General features: G+C 37.3%; 1 protein-coding gene across 1 annotated transcript in view; it reads left to right on the forward strand.

Annotated features, from left to right (window-relative positions):
- The window catches only part of Pgap1 (post-GPI attachment to proteins inositol deacylase 1), a 65,779-nt gene that overhangs the window by 24,139 nt on the left and 23,238 nt on the right, over nt 1-18,402 (forward strand). Inside the window, exons 6-13 of the mRNA XM_034497957.2 lie at nt 325-377; nt 1,723-1,789; nt 2,863-2,968; nt 3,638-3,693; nt 5,231-5,314; nt 7,788-7,834; nt 12,197-12,248; nt 16,490-16,567. Of these exons, the coding sequence (XP_034353848.1) occupies nt 325-377; nt 1,723-1,789; nt 2,863-2,968; nt 3,638-3,693; nt 5,231-5,314; nt 7,788-7,834; nt 12,197-12,248; nt 16,490-16,567 (543 nt within the window). The remainder of the gene's footprint in view (nt 1-324; nt 378-1,722; nt 1,790-2,862; nt 2,969-3,637; nt 3,694-5,230; nt 5,315-7,787; nt 7,835-12,196; nt 12,249-16,489; nt 16,568-18,402) is intronic.

Below are 18,402 nucleotides of genomic sequence, written 5' to 3' on the forward strand. Positions count from 1 at the left end.
ATTCTCTAATAAGATTCCTTACTAAAGGAATGTTATGGTCAGCCTTTAAATTGTGTTTTTAAAATGTTAGGTGTTAAACTCTAACATAGGAGCTGTGTTTATGTTCATTTTTATAAAGTAACAGAAGCTTCAGAATCAGAAATGACATTAGTTACATTATGTAGGAAATAATATACTTGGGTCAGCTTTTATAAAAATTAATCATTTTAATCAAAGAATTAAAAAATATAGTAAAGTTAACATTATGTGTTTCTAAGTATTAGTCTGGAAAATGCAGCAATAGGAGATGGTAAATGTGCTTGAATTTAATTCTTTTCCTTTTAGAGCTCGGCAGTGCCTAAGACCTGGGTCTCAACAGATCATCTCTCCATCGTGTGGTAAGTTACAAATTACATTGGTGATTTTGACGGTGTTTCTCTCTCACTAATGCAGTTGTTGGTTTGCTGTTTTTCATAGAATTTGACCCATAGATAAGTCCAAAAGTGAAGGATAAACAGGGTTGAGAACTCAAAACTTGGTTCTTGTCTGTTTGACCATGGTTGCCTTGACAACCTGCAACATCATCTGAAAAAGTTAGATCACTCTGATTGTCACCAGCCTCAAATACTAAATCTAGGTTTTGTCATAGCTGGGCAGTCAGATGCGCCTGCAGAGAACCTTCTGAGCTCCTGGCCAATCACTGCACCCAGATACAGCTAATGTGGCGATGGCTGCTGTTGAACAGCCGTGGAAACCAATTAGAGACTAGATCTATACCTAATGTATAGAAACCTAAGAGATTGCATATGGATCAAGAAAAGCAAAGGCTCCAGTATCTAGCTCCTTGAGCTCTGGCTTTAAGAGTCTTTTATTCTGGCTGGAGAGATGACTGGTTAAGAGCACTCTGGCTGCTTTTCTAGAGGTTCTGAGTTCAATTCCCAGCAACCACATGGTGGCTCATGCCCTTCTGTAATGGAATCTGATGCCCCTTCTGCTGTGTCTGAAGACAGCTACAGTGTACTCATATACGTAAAATAAGTAAATCTTTAAAAAAAAAATTCTTTATCCTTTCTTCCTCTGCCTGCACAAGCTACAGTGTCTTCCAGCCCCACACAGTGCAGGCATGTAGAGGGAAGCAGATATATTGTGTGCCTGTAGCTGGAAGTTTCATGGGCGGCAGAAAGGATGCTCTGCTATCAGATACCCAGAAAGATTTAATTTGCTGTGCTTTAATATGTTTCATTCTTAATATATACACTTAGTAAGAATGATCTGTTGAATACCTTTTTAGTGTACAGCATTAAAGAAATATAATATACTCCATTAACTAATAGAATTGTGCATATCTGAATCAAAACTGACAGTTGACAGCTTGTGGGAGAGGGGTGTCACTTTGTGGAGTGATGTGTGGTTTGGTAGAGTCCTCATTCCCTATGGATTACCCCACACTCATGCATGTGTGGGTGGGATTAGCTGGATTTATTTAGCTAGTTAAAAAGTGAGTTAAATTTAAGAGGAGGACATGAAGTTGGAAAGGAGGTGTGGCGTGGGAGACGTGGGAAGGATGGGGGAGGAAGCACGGGGTACACATGGTCAAGATATGAAATTTTCAAAGAATAAAAAAAAGTAAGATGTTTTCTAGCATATTTTATTTTTAATAAATAAATGCCACACTAGTAACAATTTCAAATTAAAAAAATATGTGTTTTAAGAGAATGTTATGTGCTTCCTTTATTTTTTTAGGTGTAAACAATTGCAGTTGACTACAATTCGAGCGTTCTTTGATCTCATTGATGCCGATACCAAACAAGTAAGCACTGTTAGACTGAAAGTGTATTTTAGCAAAGTGACAGCTTTTGTTAGCACTAATAGAGTTAATTCACTTCAGCATGGATACTAAGAGAAACCTGGACCTTATATCAATTTAAATTAGTTCTGAAATGGAAATATCTTCCTATCTTCTGTGTGCTGTGCAAACCATTAGTACAGGAAGCAATGAAACTAAAGAGCCAAGGGTCCTTTAACTCTGCCCTCAGCTCTTTGAGCAGTTCAGAGTTTGATACATATTTCTCCGGCTTTTATTTTTAATTTAAGAGAAATATTTATTACAGACTAATAATTTTTTTTAGTAATATATTTTGAACTGGGTTCTCTTGAACTGTGTTGTAAAGTTTTCTTTAGCATATTAATAAGATCTAAATGTATGCAGCCATTCGGTAACTCACGCTCACCAGAGATTTACCTGTGTACTGCCCAGGTTGAGTCATTTCTGTAATGAGGTCTCTCATTTCAATTCTTCAAACCTGGTTTCAAGTTGTTCAGTTAGCAGAGCACAGAAATCACCATGGCCTGTACAGAACATCATGTTACTTTGTCACTTTCTTAACGACTGCTGGTTGGGCTGTGGTAGGCATCATTTCAGCATATTTAACAGACTTGTGTTCATTAGCTTCAGGGTCTTCTGTGAGTTAGGAACAAGCAGATATTATTCGTCTTAAACTGCCTTCCCTCAGGTCATCTTGCAGTGTATCTCTGTTCCGTTGGAATGGTTTTAAGAGCTGAGGCTCTGGCTTCTTCCTCCTGGAGAAAACATCAGTGTTTGAGATAGTCTGCTTTCATTACAACAGAGCATTATAACCCCAAATTTTAATAGTTAAGTGACTTTAAACAGATTATTTCTCTGTGCCTTAGTGGGCTTTTTTTTTTTTTTTTTTTTTAAATGCAGGTACATAGCTACCTTTTACAGTTTTTGTGAGGATTAGAGTTAATAGTGTGTTGTTTTAGAACAGTGCCTGGCTCAGAAAGAGTAAGTGTTACTCAAAGTAATGCTTCATCAAATTGTCATGATGTAAATGACCTAGACTGTATTAATGTTCTTTCTAGATAACTCAGAAGCCTAAGAAGAAATTGTCTGTTTTGAATCACCATTTTATAAGACACCCAGCTAAACAGTTTGAGGAAAATCCATCCATAATTTCTGACCTAACAGGTTTGTGGTAGTAACCTTTAAAGTAGAACTTCTCATTATTATTTTTGATAAATCTGTTATTAGTACACAGTTATTAGTATTTGGTACTAGTGGGGAATTGGAATTCTTCAAGCATTATGGTTTCATTATTACCGATTTCCCTATCAGGGTGCTAACAAGTTCTTGGTTTGAAACGGCAAAGTAGAAAAGCAAATTGTAAGATGCTGATAAAAGTTTTGTGCTGGCAATAACTTGATGAATAGAAAAGTTTTCAGAGTTACATACCCTTGTTTTTCCTGATAGTCACTCAGAGCTGGATTATTTATAGCATCTTTATTTCTCAGAGTCAACTTTGAACTTCTTTTGAGTTACTAGCACATCATTCCATTGATAAATTTGCTCGTAAGTATGTACCCGTTAGTCGTTTGAATGTTTTGCCTGGGAAAAGTAATGCTTATTTCATTCTGTTGATGAAGCTAAAGATGCTGAGGAGGTTTGTAATTCTTACCTGATGTGAACACTGGTTGGTGCTAAGCACAAAGAGCGAATTTCTGGATTTGATCTCTGAAAGTAGCTGGTGTTTAAGGAACCATTTGTTTGTTATTGTTAGTATTTATCAGAATTCAAAAAAGAAAATTTGTAATATGGAAACAAAATGAGGCAAATAAAATGAATTTCCTTCACATTAAGGGACATCTATGTGGGTTCCAGTGAAAGTGTCCAGATGGTCCTATGTGGCTTATAATGTAAGTATTCTACCAGTGTATTTTTGTCCAAACTTACTCTCATAGTTATCAAAGTTAGGAAAGTTTAAGAACAAATCACATATTTTTTTTTTCATGATTTGGTAAGAATACCTTAGTAATAAATATTGCATCTGTTCAATTTACCTGTTTTATCATAAACTCAGACCCTTTCTCTTTGTTCAGTTTGCTTAGTTAAGGATCCAGATGAGGCCTATATATGCCTGTTGGCTGGTGTGTCTGTATCCCTGTTGGCTGGTGTGTCTGTATCCCTGTTGGCTGGTGTGTCTGTATCCCTGTTGGCTGGTGTGTCTGTCTGTATCCCTGTTGGCTGGTGTGTCTGTCTGTATCCCTGTTGGCTGGTGTGTCTGTATCCCTGTTGGCTGGTGTGTCTGTATTCCTCTTCACTATGTTTTCAACTCTTACTTTCTTTGAAAATTATTGACAAAATGTCAAGCACTTTTTACGATGGAATTTCACACTGGTTCATTTTGCTGACTGCATTTCTGCGGTCATTCAGTATATTCTTTTACCAGCTCTTTCAACTTTTTCTATGATTTAGTAATAGATCTAAATGCCTGATGGATTGTATTTTTATTAGTTTTTTTTTCCCCTAGAATCTCTTCCTTAGACATGAACAGTTGGCAGGGAATGTTTGAATGAATTAATTTAGGACACAAAAATGATTACATCCTATTTCTCTTTCACTTACTGGTTAGAATACTTCACAGAAAAATTTCCCCTTATCTACTAAGTTTGTCAAAAGTAAGACAAATGCCACAGGAAAGGATGATCTGTTCTTGTGTATTGCACGTGTGTGTACTGGCTGTTAGAGTAGTGAGTTGGCTTGTTCACATTCCCGGGGTGTTTGCTGTCAACTCGTGGATAGGAATATGCTTGCACTTACTGAGTTCATTGAATCTTTGCCTGACAAGCTGAAGCCATCCCACGTTTGTCTCCTTAATCTTTTGAGTACAGCTTCTTAGTTGTGTCTGTTAGTGTGCCCATTCTTCAGATGAGTGCCATACTATGAGTGAGTTTGCTATTTATTTAAGGAATTGTTTCATTTAGAAAACTGTACCTGAGAACCAGCATCTGGCTATGGTTACTAGGTTGTTGGTTATGCAACCTTTTCAGTAGCCAGAGTGATTGAAAGCTCAATTATCACAGCCATGCATGGTGGTGTACACCACACCTTTAATCCCAGCACTTGGGAGGCAGAGGCAGGAGGATTGCTGAAAGTTTGAGGCCAGCCTGGTCTATATGGCAAGTTCTGGACCAGGCATTGGTATAAAATGAAACCCTGGCTCAAAACAAAACCAAACCAGCAACTAAAAGGTAAATCATCACATACAGATGCACAGACACTGATGGAGTCATAATCTCTTGTCTCCTTATCCTTTACCTTCCGGTCCTAGCCAGCTGGTTCTTAGTAACAGCAATAGTGTGATAACTATTTATTCTTGTTACCATGAGTTTTGAATGATGAAATTATTCGCACATTGTACTTAAATTCTTTTCTCTCCTTTTACTTTTTTAGGAATCTGATAAGATTTACTTTGCATTTCCTCTTGCAAATCATAGAAAAATCTACACTCATGCCTATTGTCAGAGCACCATGCTGGTAAGAAGATCAGCATATCTTATTTAAATTTGAAAGCTGTTGTTCTTTCTCTTAGTCTCAACTGATGGTCTAATAGAATTAGCTTTAACTGTCATTAAGTTGAGTCACTTAAAAACATTTGAACAGTGTTTTGATTGAGAACTATTAAGCACAGTTCACCTATAACTGATAATGCTCTCTTAACTTCAACTTGAGTCTTTGCCCTGTTCTTCTACCTTAGATTTACTGTCCTTAGGGTGAGGAATTGAATACTAAACTTTTGTTAGTTTTTAAAGGGTAAATATAGTTGATAAAGCTGTCCTGATAGAGTTTTAGGAAATGAACCCTGTTTACTATGTGATCACATACTAGAATGCAGGTGCTTTTTAGGACAGATGCTCTGTAGGACAGTAAAATGACTAGAATATAGGCATATACTTTCAAAGCAAATACCTGCTAAATACACATACAGTAATTTATCCTATATAGACTAGACTAGCACGGCATAATCTTTGTGTAAGGATAGTATTCAGGATTGTTTATATTACATTTCATCTTTCATAACAATTCTTTATCTGTTAAGTTTTTGTTATTTGTATTACTTGTGTGGGGCTGATTCTTGCCTCATATAGGTAGGTCTTTGGACATTCTGCCCAGGCTCTTGAGTAGCTGAGATTACATGTATGCAGAACTCAGACCTGGTGTGTGACTTTGCCAGTAGACGTTAACATCTAAAACAACATATGGAGAACAGTTTTAAAGAAAAGGTGGTAGGTTGCCACTGTGGTCATGACTTTAAAAAAATGCATTTTAGTGTAATTACTAGCTTTTTATCTCTCTTAGATATCAGCATCTCTCAACCTAAAATCAGGATAGGCAGTTGATTCTGAGAATGATGATATTCTAGCGTGTCCATTAATAATATAGTGCTGAATTGCAAACTAGGAAGTGGGTTAGTTACATTCATTTTCACTGTGATCAAATATCTGAAGGAGACAACTTACGGAGGAGTTTCTTTTTGCTTATGGTTGAACTGGGTACTATGTGTCATGGCAGGAAGGTGAAGCAGTTGATGGGGCAGAACTTGCAGCCGGTGGGACCCCTTATATCTCAGTAAATTAGGAAGCACAGCTGGGATCAGAACTGGGACTATAACCCCCAGTGGCTTCCCCACACTATCCCACTTCTTCCTGGTAGGCCTCACCTCCTAAAGATTCCACTTCCTCTCAAAATGGCATGATTAGCTGGAAAACAAGTGTTCAAAAACATAAGCCTATGGGTAATGGTTCATATTCAGACCATAGCAGGAGGTCAAGATTATATTGAGAAAAATACTTGTCAAAATGCAGATCATCCATTTAAGTGAGTAGGAGATTGTTTTCTTTAATGTGTATAAATGTGTTGGTTTAAATTAGAATGGCCCCTGTAAACTCATATATTTGATTACTTAGTTCCAAGTTGGTAGAACTGTTTGGGAAGGATTAGTAGAAATGGCTTTGTTAGAGGAGATATGTCATGGGGTGGACTTCAGGGTTTCAAAAGCCTACACCATTTCCACTTACACTTTCTGCCTGGGCTTATGGATGGATATGTGAGCTCTCAGTTACTCTCCAGCATCATACCTGCCTGCCATGATGGTCATGCCATGAAGGTCATGGACTCTAACCCTCTGGAACCATGAACCCCAAATTAAGTGCTTTCTTCTATAAGTTGCCTTGGTCACTTTTGTCACAGCAGTTGAAGTGTGACTAAGTCAAGTGAGTATTAATTACCATAAAATAATATGTGAATTAAAAATTTTGTTTTGTAATTTTTATTATAATACTTTTAAGCCTATATAAAAATAGGGAGAGAAATTATCATATTTCATGGCATCACTTTTGCTTCTATAGAAATTGGAATAAACGTCTCAGGTGGTGGTGCTTTTTTAAATAACCAAAGCTAAACGTAGGATGCTTTGTTTAAAAAAATATTACAGCAGTTCTTCCTGCAACATCTAACTCTGTGCTGATGAGGTATTGGGTTTCAGACTAAACACATTCTTGGTGATACAGAAGTTATGTCCTGGTAGTAAATGAAAATGCAGACAATAAAGTAAAAAGCTGAGTATAGGCTGACTTATTTTTAATTCTTTTTACCTTCCTGGCTATGGGTGTTTTATGTGTAACGAAAGTGTGAACATTATGAAACTGAAAGTTAGCAGTTAGAACTATTCAGATGATAGGTTCTGCAAGTGCCCTGAGGGCAGTCGCAGCTGCTGCTGGAGGTTAGCTGTTTACCTCGGCCATCCAAGTTAGTTATCTACTTTTGGCCTATCCTTGACCTGCGTGTCTTTTAAGAACATTTCTTAGTGCATGTTTTTTAGTCACAAACTACTAGTATGTTTTTCTTGATTCTAACCATCCATATATTTTTCTAAAAATGTTATCATGTATAACAGGAAAGTATGGGAAATGCTTGTTTTATATCATTGTTTTCTGCTATTAACCAACAGGATACAAATAGTTGGATTTTTGGCTGCATAAACAGCACTTCCATGTGGTAAGCTTTTTGAACTAATTGTTCATTTTTCTTTTTTCTCTTTTTTGTGTATATTGTTTTCTTTTGCTTACTTATTTATGTTATTTTTCTTATTTTTATTGGATATTTTATTTATTTACATTTCAGATGTCATCTCCTTTCCCCATTTCCCCTCCCTAAGAACCCCCTATCTTATCCTCCTCTTCCTTTTTGCTTTTATACCATTTTAATTACATGCAAGTATTAAGGTCAGTTCTAGGTTGAGGGACTGACAGTACAATAGATGCAAATAGTCAAGGAACAAGCAAGACAATAGTCAAAGAACAAGCAAAGCAATAAACAAAATTCCTTGAACACTCCTATGATCACTGTTTCTAAGGGTTTATCAGAATGACCAAAATATCTGAGCCTACTTCTATGTCCTAGCCCAAAGCCATTTTCCTACTTCCTTGTTCTAGCCTAAAATTTAGATTCCTGCTTGAAATTACTTCTTTGTTCTGGCCTAAGATTTAGATTCCTGCCTGAATTTAGATTCCTTCTTTGTTCTGGCCTAATGTCAGATTCCTATCTAAAGCCCACTACCTTCCTTGGCCTTGGCCAATGTCATATTCCTGCAAGCAGCCCCAAAGGCTCTTCACCTCTCCTCCTTTTTTATTTCATAAACAATACTGAGCCTGTGTTAGGTCTTTCTGACAAGAATGCCTTCCTTAACTGTCATGGAATATGCATTATCAAAAGCAATGCACTTCTGTCTTAGGTTGGTAAGGCTCAGGCAGAATCTTACCCATTCTTGGCTTGCCAGCCTGTTAAATTAATAACTCTGTCTGGGAGTCCATTTTTAGGTTCAAATCATGTACTTTGCCTGCCAACATGTTGATGTTGTTAAAGACAAGCTTTAACATGATGGGCAGGAATAAAAGTATTCCCAAGACAAAAAGGGCTAACATGATCAAGCTATATATGCCAGTCTTGAAGCTTGACCAAAATAGAAATACTGATCTCAGGCCATGGATAATTTTATCAGCAGTATCTGCCACATTAATGCTCAGCAGAGCAGCATTCTTTAAATTTATAAGTTCACTATGCAAAGTTAAAACATCCAGAGAGATGTTAAAATTATGCCAAATACACTGCAAATGTTTTTAAACTTTTTCCTAATTATATAATGACTACCACTGTAAATTTTAGAACTAGTATGAATCCAATGATATTTGGCATGACACTTGAGATGGCTCCTTACTCTTAAACTCTGAACCTTCTTCCAATAATTGGAATAGGATAAAGAGCACCAATCTTTTGATCCAAATGCCTATCTAAATCCTCTTGCATACTCAACACATTAGTAACATTTTTTGCTAAATGATTAACAAAAGTAGTTGTCTTAACTTCTTGTGTCAAAGCAATTGCAGAAGCAGTGGTGCTAGCAATTAATGTAATTAAAGCTGTTATACCAGCAATAATCAAGCCCACTACCCTCTTGATTCTGCTTAAAGCCTAACTCACTTCTTCCAGTACTTGCAAGCTCTTTTCAGAAGACCAAGGTTCTGTGATACTCAGAGCAATAAAACAAAAGGTAGTTGATAGATCTTCATAACTGACATGCCAGATTTCAACACACTAACACAATTAGAAAGTGTACAATAAATGTAACTTACATTAAATACTGTGGTAGATACAAAAGTAATTTTAACTTGACAATTAAAAGAGCCTTAACACGTGTACTAACACTTGTTTGAAAGCCACATCCTGCCCCAACTTTATTTCTTGCTAACATAACATCATAGATTACTGCAGCTAATTTCCAAATATGTTCCTGAAAATGTCCAGAACCAGACTTCCAAATGAAGGCTGTTATTTCCAATATTGGATTGATTTCTAGACCAGTCCATAATTGAGTCTGAATAACTGGTCACATTTAAGAAAAATACAAGAGTCATTGTAACTTCTCTTTTTGATTCTCTGTTTTACAAGGCCTAAAAACTTGAGTTAAGGCACAAATGCGTAGAAATTAAACTTTCAGAATAGCTATATGCATATGTATACATATATATGCACACATATGCACACATACATGTGCATACACATATGTGTGCACACATATGCCCATATACACACAATAGTTTTTTCTGTTTTAATTTTTGAGATAAGGTCCCATTCTATAGCCCAGGCTGTTCTGGAATTTAATGTGTAGCTCTGACTAGTCTGGATCTCATACTGTTATTCTGCATCAGCCTCCCAAGTATTGAAATTACAGACATGAACCACAACAAATAGCCCAAAATGCTTTATATGCCCATATATTTATTATACTACTGTTTCAAATTATAAATTTTATATTTTAAATTTTAATTGTGTGTGTATGTATTGTGCCAGTATGATCATGTATGTGTGAAGTTCAAATGACAGCTGTTGGGAGTTTTTTTTTTTTTTTCTGGGTTTGGGTTGTCAAGCTTGTGCTAGAAGTGCTTTTTCCAGCTGGTTTTTCCAGCTGACTCATCTCACTGGTTCTGGTATTGTTTCTTAAATGAAAACACAAGGTAATTTATACACTAGTAATTTTTAAAACATCTAACTAATTGCTTGTTAAAAAAAAAAAAAACCTTTAATGGCTTATGCTTGAAGATCAAGAATTGACAAATGGGACCTCATAAAAGTGCAAAGCTTCTATAAAGTGAAGGACACAGTCAATAGGAAAAAACGGCAACCAACAGATTGGGAGAAGATCTTTACCAGTCCTACTTCTGATAGAGGGCTAATATCCAATATATACAAAGAACTCAAGAAATTATACTCCAGACAACCAAATAACCCTATTAAAAATGGGGTACAGAAATAAACAAAGAATTCTCAACTGAGGAAACTCAAATGGCTTCGAAGCACCTAAAGAAATGTTCAGCATCCTTAGTCATCAGGGAAATGCAAATCAAAACAACCCTGAGATACCACCTCACACCAGTCCAAATGGGTAAGGTCAAAAATCAGGTGATAGTAGATGCTGGCAAGGATATGGAGAAAGAGGAACACTCCTCCATTGTTGGTGGGATTGCAAGATGGTGCAACCACTTTGGAAATCAGTTTGGCGGTTCCTCAGAAAATTGGACACCTGAGGAACCAGCTATACCACTCCTGGGCATATACCCAGAAGATGCTCTAACATACAAGGACATATGCTCCACTATGTTCATAGCAGTCTTATTTATAATAGCCAGAAGCTGGAAAGAACCTAGATATCCTTCAAGAGAGGAATGGATACAGAAAATCTACATTTACACAATGTAGTATCACTTAGCTATTAAAAACAATGAATTCATGAAATTCTTAGGCAAATGGATGGAACTAGAAAATATCATCCTGAGTGAGGTAACCCAATCACAAAAGAACATACATGGTATGCACTCACTGATAATTGGATATTAGCCCAAAAGCTGGCAATGTCCAGGATACAACTTACAGACCACATGAAGCTCATGAACAAGGAAGACCAAAGTGTGGGTGCTTTGGTCCTTCTTAGAAGGAGTAACAAAATACTCATGGGAGCAAGTAAGGAGACAAAGTATGGGGCAGAAACTGAAGGAGGGGCCGTCTGGAGCCTGCTCCACCTGGGTATCCATCCTTTGTGCAGTTAACAAAGACAGATGCTGATGTGGATGCCAGGAAGTGCATGCTGACAGGAGCCTGATATAACTCTCTTCTTAGAGGTCTGCCAAAGCCTGACATATACAGAGGCAGATCTTCACAGCTGACCATTGAACTGATCATGGGGTTCCCAATGGAGGAGTGAGAGACAAAACTGAAGGAGCTAAAAGGGTTTGTGGCCCCATGGGGAGAGCAACAATACCAACCAACCAGAGCTCCCAGGGTCTAAACCACCAGCCTGGGAGCACATAGGTAGGGACCCATGGCTCCAGCTGTATATGTAGGGGAGGATGACAGTGTCAGGCATAGGTGGGAGAGGAAGTCCTTGGTCTAGTGAAGGCTGGATGCCCCAGTGTGGGGGAATTCGTTGGTGGAGAGGTGGGAGTGGGTGGGTGGGGCCACATCCTCATAGAAGCAGGAGGAGAGGGGATGGGATAGGGAGTTCCTGGGTTGGGGGGGAAGGGGATCACATCTGAAATGTAAGTAAAATATCCAATTAAAAAAAAGAATTCATGTTCTTTTACCAACCAAAATTAAAAAAGAAAAACCAATAGTTTGTTTTTTTTCCACCAAAGGAACTGTGTGGACTTAGAATTGGTGGACTTACACACTAGACTTCATAGTCATTGTAACTGCAGTCTCTCATCTACAGGGCTGCAGATGTTGTCTTTTTATTCTAAAGCTTATTTGCAAATTATAATGCTTGAACATGTGTCCTCTAATTATATCTTCATATTTATTTCAAAGCCGGCAAGGGGTTGATTTATCATGGAAAGCTGAACTGTTGCCAACAATTAAGGTAAACAATAACTTTAGAATTTTATATTTAGGTAAAAAAAAAATCAGCTCATAGGACTGTTTTTTTAACGAGTTTTAAAAGCATTTTTTAGAAATATATTTTGGGAGTATTTTCTTTAGACATGTATTTGATGAGGAAACAGCTGAATTTTGTTTAACTTTCAGAGATTAAAATTGTAAGTTGACAACTTTCTGAATCTGTCACAGCATCATGCTGAAAGAGCCAGATAGACTTTTTAATGCAGTTTGAGAATATGCACAAATGTATGTATTAAACTAAACACTGTTTACTGTATTCTATTGAGAATTCATTTTGGGAGGAAGGAATATGCAGTAGGGTGGTAAGTATTTCAATGAAACACTGCATAACTTTCTAGGTTACATCACATGGTGGTTAAGCAATTGGGTAACTCTTGTGACTAGTTCTACAGAGTGTAAATCATAGCACAGATTTATTTAGTAATTGTTAGTGATTTACTTAAGCAACTCCACTAAGTTAGCAAGTTGGGTTTTTTTTTTTTTAAGATTTATTTATTTATTTTATGTATGTGAATACACTGGAGCTGTCTTCAGACACAACAGAAGAGGGCATTGGATCCCCCATTACAGATGGTTGTGAGCCACCATGTGGTTGCTGGGAATTGAACTCAGGACCTCTGGAAAATCAGTGTTCTTAACCGCTGAGCCATTTCTACAGCCCCACAAGTCTTTTTAAAAAAAGATTAATTTGTGTATCCCCAAAATCTATTGTGGGAAACACAAAATACATCTATAATTCGGTGAAAATATCTGTTCTAATTTTTGAATTATGTTTATTATAATTTACAATCTCATCTAGGCTTGGTGGTTTCAATCTTTAAGTAAATCAGTACTTTAAAATTAAATATATTTTCTAATGAACTCAGACATGAAAAGGAAGATTTCTGGCTAATCTCAGTCCTCTTCAATTAATACCAAATAAATATTTTTTCTCACTAATACTAATTTCTTTATTGAGGTGGCAGTGGTGTGAATTAAATTCATGTTCTCTACATCACTGAGTCATATTGTCAGCCTTTGATTTTTTATTCTTGAGATGGGTGTGACCTCACTAAGTATGAATGCTGCCCTTGAATTCCCTTTATAGTACAGGTGGGCTTTGAACATGCGATCTTCCTGCCTCAGTCTCCTGAATAGCTGGGATGTTAATTTGCAGAAGCAATTAACTATGTTTGTTATACTAGCAGAAAGCAACTCTAAAAGAATAATGGTATCAGAAGGAATGGTCACAGCTACAACTTTGGATGTCTTGTCTTGTTTGTCTTGTCTTGTTTGCTCTTACTTTGTGCATGTTCCTTTGGAAACAAATATTATTTGATTTGTAAAACAAATGTATGAAGAAGCAATTTTACTCAACAGGATTTTGAAAACCTGTCCTTGGGTCTTTCCTAATTTCAGGCAAACACAAAGCAGGAGTATTAGGACGGATCCTAACTGTAGGGTTGTGCCTTGTTCTCTTGAGATACAATGAGCATTCCCTTACATTTCCAACTTGGAAATTTTATCCATTTTATAATTTCAGAAGAAATAATGATTAAAGACTATATAAAACATTCTCTGCCCTGTATTTTAAATGTATTTCTTAGCTGGGTGTGGTGGTCAGCTGTAATCCAGAGTTTAGGAAGCAGAGGCAAGGATTAACAAAGCATTTGAGGCCAGCCAGGCTGTATAGTGAGGACTTGTCACTGTATCTTGAGAACTAACTTTTCTCAAAAAAACTAAATAAATTTTATAAGTAAATACTGTTTTTATAAATCTATAAAGACTGAAGATATGTGCCTGTTTGTTCTTAAGTTAGGAATCATGTCTGGATTGCAGGAAAGCAAGCTGTTCCAGTTGTCTGCTTTTTAATAGTGATTTCTGGAAAAGAGGATTACAATATTCTGCATTCTTAGGTTTTTTTTTTTTTTTTAAGTTTAAGATGATATTAAACACAAACAAACTTTCCCATTATACTTAGAATTCTTATATAATGTGTTAGAGACTCTCAAGTAGCAGTTGTCTTTTAAACTATACAGATGAAGTAAAGACCCCCAAACTCAGGAGACCCTTACTCAAGTCTCAAGAAATCACGGCCACCCAAAAATCGCAAGACACTGTACCTGGATGCAATCAGCAGAGGTTTATTAGGGAGAGTTGGCTAGCCAATGGTCAAACTGCTCATCCACGAAGGAACAGGATTTTGACAAAAGGCCAGCAAGCTGAGGGTTTTTTTTTTTATAGCATGGAGTGGGGAAAGGAAGGAATTTTCGCACAGTTACACATGATTGGTTGCATTTTCGCGCGGTTACACATGATTGGTTGCTTTACAAATTTTGAACATCAGCAGGCTGTAACACTGGGAAGACCTCAAGAGGGGGAGGGGTAACCAAGAACAGTGGAAAGTTAGCTAGTTCTTGGAACCACCTAGATGACTTGCATCTTTCTCTGTGGTCAGGAATGTGTCTTCTTGCTTTGGGCTTTCCCCACCCTGAGGCTTGAGGAATGTTGCTCTTCCCTGAATGTATCCTGGGGCAGTGAAGGCCTGAAATCTTACATCCAGTTCAGCTTTCTGGAACCTGCACTCTTTTTCCTCAGGTCTAAGGGCAAAGAAAAAGCCTGCATATATTTCACAAAATGGTCTTTATAATTTTTCACTCTACAGAAGTAATAAAGCAACGCATGTGACTCACCCTATATGTGCTACACAGTAAGTTCAAGGCCAGCCTAGGATACTTATTGGAATCCCGTTTCCAAAATGTAATAAATAAATAAATAAATAGATAGCATAGGTAATCATCAAGGCAAATACACAGTACTTGCTAAAGGAAAAACATTGTTGCCCGAGACTTAACAAGGATCTTAACTATCTAAACAGACTAAAGCCACCTCTTAAGTTTTCATCCTGAATAAAAATGTTCTGAAGGTCTTAGGCTGACACCTTTTGATTAGTTACCCCATCTGTGACCGGCGTTGTGTCCATAGGGACCACTGCCAAATGTAACTTTCCTTTCCTTAATTAGGCCAATGTAATGTATTCAAATTAGGCATCAACTTCAAAGTTGCCCTTTCTCTACACCATACTTTTAAAGATAAAGAAGTGGAATGAGATGATAAAGTGAAAATATTTTGTAGGTTTTTTGCATATTAATGCCATCTAAACAAAGGTTATGTGTGCGAAGAAGCATCACTCTGAGGCTCGCTGCTGACTGTGTTCATGAACAGGTGGAGCATTCCAGGAAAGCACTTCAGATGCTAGGCTGTCCTTACTGAGAACACACATTCAGAAGCTGTTGGAGCCGATTGCTACACAGCACACAGACAGTTCTTCCTAACTGAGTTATCCCTCGTGCGCTCGACCTTTTGATGGGCTTCAGCCGCCTATAGCTGTAATTTAGGCGGCACCTTTAACATCTTTAGTTTCCATGAAGACCTAGGAGTTTGCTGCTTAGCTGGGCTTCTGGCCAGGCTGTAGCCACTTTCTCGGTGTTTTAGCCTCTGCACCTCTGTCCTACTTGTCAGAAACATTGACGTTTCTGAAGGAAGGTGAAGAAAACAAGTGTCTGTGGGAGCGTGTTAATATTTATTCATTACTCTTGACATATTCATCCACTTCCTACATCTGCTTCCAGAAATAAAACCGGATTGAAACTGTCTTTGGAATCTTGGCAGTTACTGGAAAGGCTAGTGTCCTACCTGTCCGTTCATCAAATATGAACTATAAAATCTGGTTTTAATTTTTATGGAACCAGATGTGTAATTTTTTTTAATCACATTTAGCAACTTTCGAATGTTCTTTGGAATTTACTATCATAAATATAGAAACAATACTATAATGTTTTCCAAAATAGCCAAATTACAAAAAGAATCACCACATTTGGAAATAATTATATAAAATCTTTAATATTAAGCATCATTTGTTTTATCTGAAGAGATTGTTCAAGCAATATTTTAAGTGGTTTATATTTAACGGCAATTACTGTAAATTTATATTTTGTAAAATTACTGACCTGGAAATGTAAATACGAACATAAACTTGATTTGTGCGTGGTTTTGTGAGAGTGTGGGTGGATGCTGAAAGTTAAATTGAGGCCTCGTGCATATTAAGTGGGTGCGTTAAGAGGTGATTTCTAAAATAACCTATCGAGAAATAACTTTTTTGCAAGTTTTCTTTAACAAGCATCAGAAACAAAGATGGCTTTGTGTCTCTGCCCTTTCTTGCAGTCTCTGACGCTACGACTTCAGGACTACCCATCCTTGTCGCATATTGTGGTCTTTGTTCCGTCCGTCCACGGAAGTAAGGTAATGGATGTGTTAAGGAGTGGTTGGTGGGTCCTCACGGGAGTGTTTACCTTTTGATGATTTCTGCGCAGGTACAGTGTGGTGATCCACCTGGTGCTAGGTCGTTACAGCGTCCCTCCCATCTTGAACTAAGCAGAATAAACCAGATCCTTTCCTTCCTGGTGAGAGCCGGCTCCATTTGCCCGTCTTTCCAGATCTCTTACTTGCTAGGTACCATTTTATGCACAAGGTATCAGAGATGAATAGGAGATATAGGAAAGACTCTGTCATTTGTCATCCTGTCATGTGAGGAGAAAAAAAGAGTAATGTGAATAAGAGTAATGAGAGAAGGCAGAATTTTGAATGCAAAGATTACAGGTCGGAGTATAGAAGTACATGAAGAAAGAGCAAACACTAATAACATCTCGGATGGAGGAACTGAGCTTGGTGGTATAGTGTGGGGATCACAAAATGGATTAAGGACTTTCTGTAGGAAAGAATGATACTCTAGATCAGTGCTATCACGTTCCAAATTACTACCATGAATGACTATTTAAATTTAAATTAATTGAAATAAAACAAAATTCAAATTCCAGTTCCTTTGTACTACATACATTCTAGAGACGCAGTAGTAACATGACTGCAAACCTTGTCATCAGCAGTACTTTAATACAGATCAAAACAAAACAGTGACTGGGAAAGCATGGTGGGGAAAACAGCGAATAAGTAAATAATTTTGAAAGGATGGCCACCAGATGTAGAATAATCGTGGACAAAAATGGAGGGAAACTGTCCTTGTAATATTGTACAGTCCTTGACTGAAGCCCTGACTGTGAGACCTTTCACTGAAACCAGGACTCTATCACCTTCTTGTGGTGGAGGATGGGCCTGCCACAGGAGGAGTAAGTGGCACTTCCGGAGTTTGGAGGGGCTTTTTTAGTGATGTGGGAGTAGGAATAAAGGGCAAGTATTTTTAGAGAGTCATAGGGAAGAAAGTATGTAGAGGGGAGAAGCCCTGGCTCCCTTCATTTCCCCGTTAGGACCAGCCCACTTACCCTTCAGGGGCCAGCCAAGTGTCCTTCCTTTCCCATGCTCCTCTAGCAGACTTCTGCTTAATCATGCGATACTTTTGAAGACTCTTTGAGGAATATTCATATCACATTACATTTTAAATTATTTGCTAATATCTTTATTACTATCAGCTTACTGTGGTCTCTGAGATTAACAAGAAGATACTTTTTTCCCCCAATTTCTATCCAATCTGCAATGAATACCGCATTAAATAAACAAAGAGACAAAACCCAAAGTTTTTTGAGTGAGAAAGTTAATGAGATTTTTAACCAAAATAACTAGGAAAATTTAGAAGAGATCGGGGAAAGGATAAGCGGGCATCGTTGCCAGCTATCCTGAAGACTGAGTCTCACAAGTACTTTCAATGGATCCATTGTCTTGTTATGCTCAAGTGAGAAGTGATTCAGCATCTTTAATAGTAAAAGCTGTCTTTAAGTGTTTTTCCGTCAGGTAAGTTGGCTTCGAATAAATCTAACATCTTTCCAAAACTTGGAAAGGCCTTTTCTGGTGTTTTAAAATTTAAAAATCTAATAGTTAAATCTCTTTACACAAAAATCATTGAAATTACATTTTTACAACTGTTTCACTATCTCATGATTTACCCAAAAAGTACTTTGTAAAAATATGAATAATCCTGTTCAGTAAGTGATTTCTAATTGTCTTAGTTAGGGTTTCATTGCTGTGACCAGACATCATGACTAAAGCAACTCTTATAAAGGACAACATTTAATTGGGGCTGGCTTATAGGTTCAGAGGTTCAGTCCAGTATCATCAAGGCAGGAGCA

The sequence above is a fragment of the Arvicanthis niloticus genome, chromosome 3, assembly GCF_011762505.2.
Source record: "Arvicanthis niloticus isolate mArvNil1 chromosome 3, mArvNil1.pat.X, whole genome shotgun sequence".
Classification (NCBI taxonomy): domain Eukaryota; kingdom Metazoa; phylum Chordata; class Mammalia; order Rodentia; family Muridae; genus Arvicanthis; species Arvicanthis niloticus.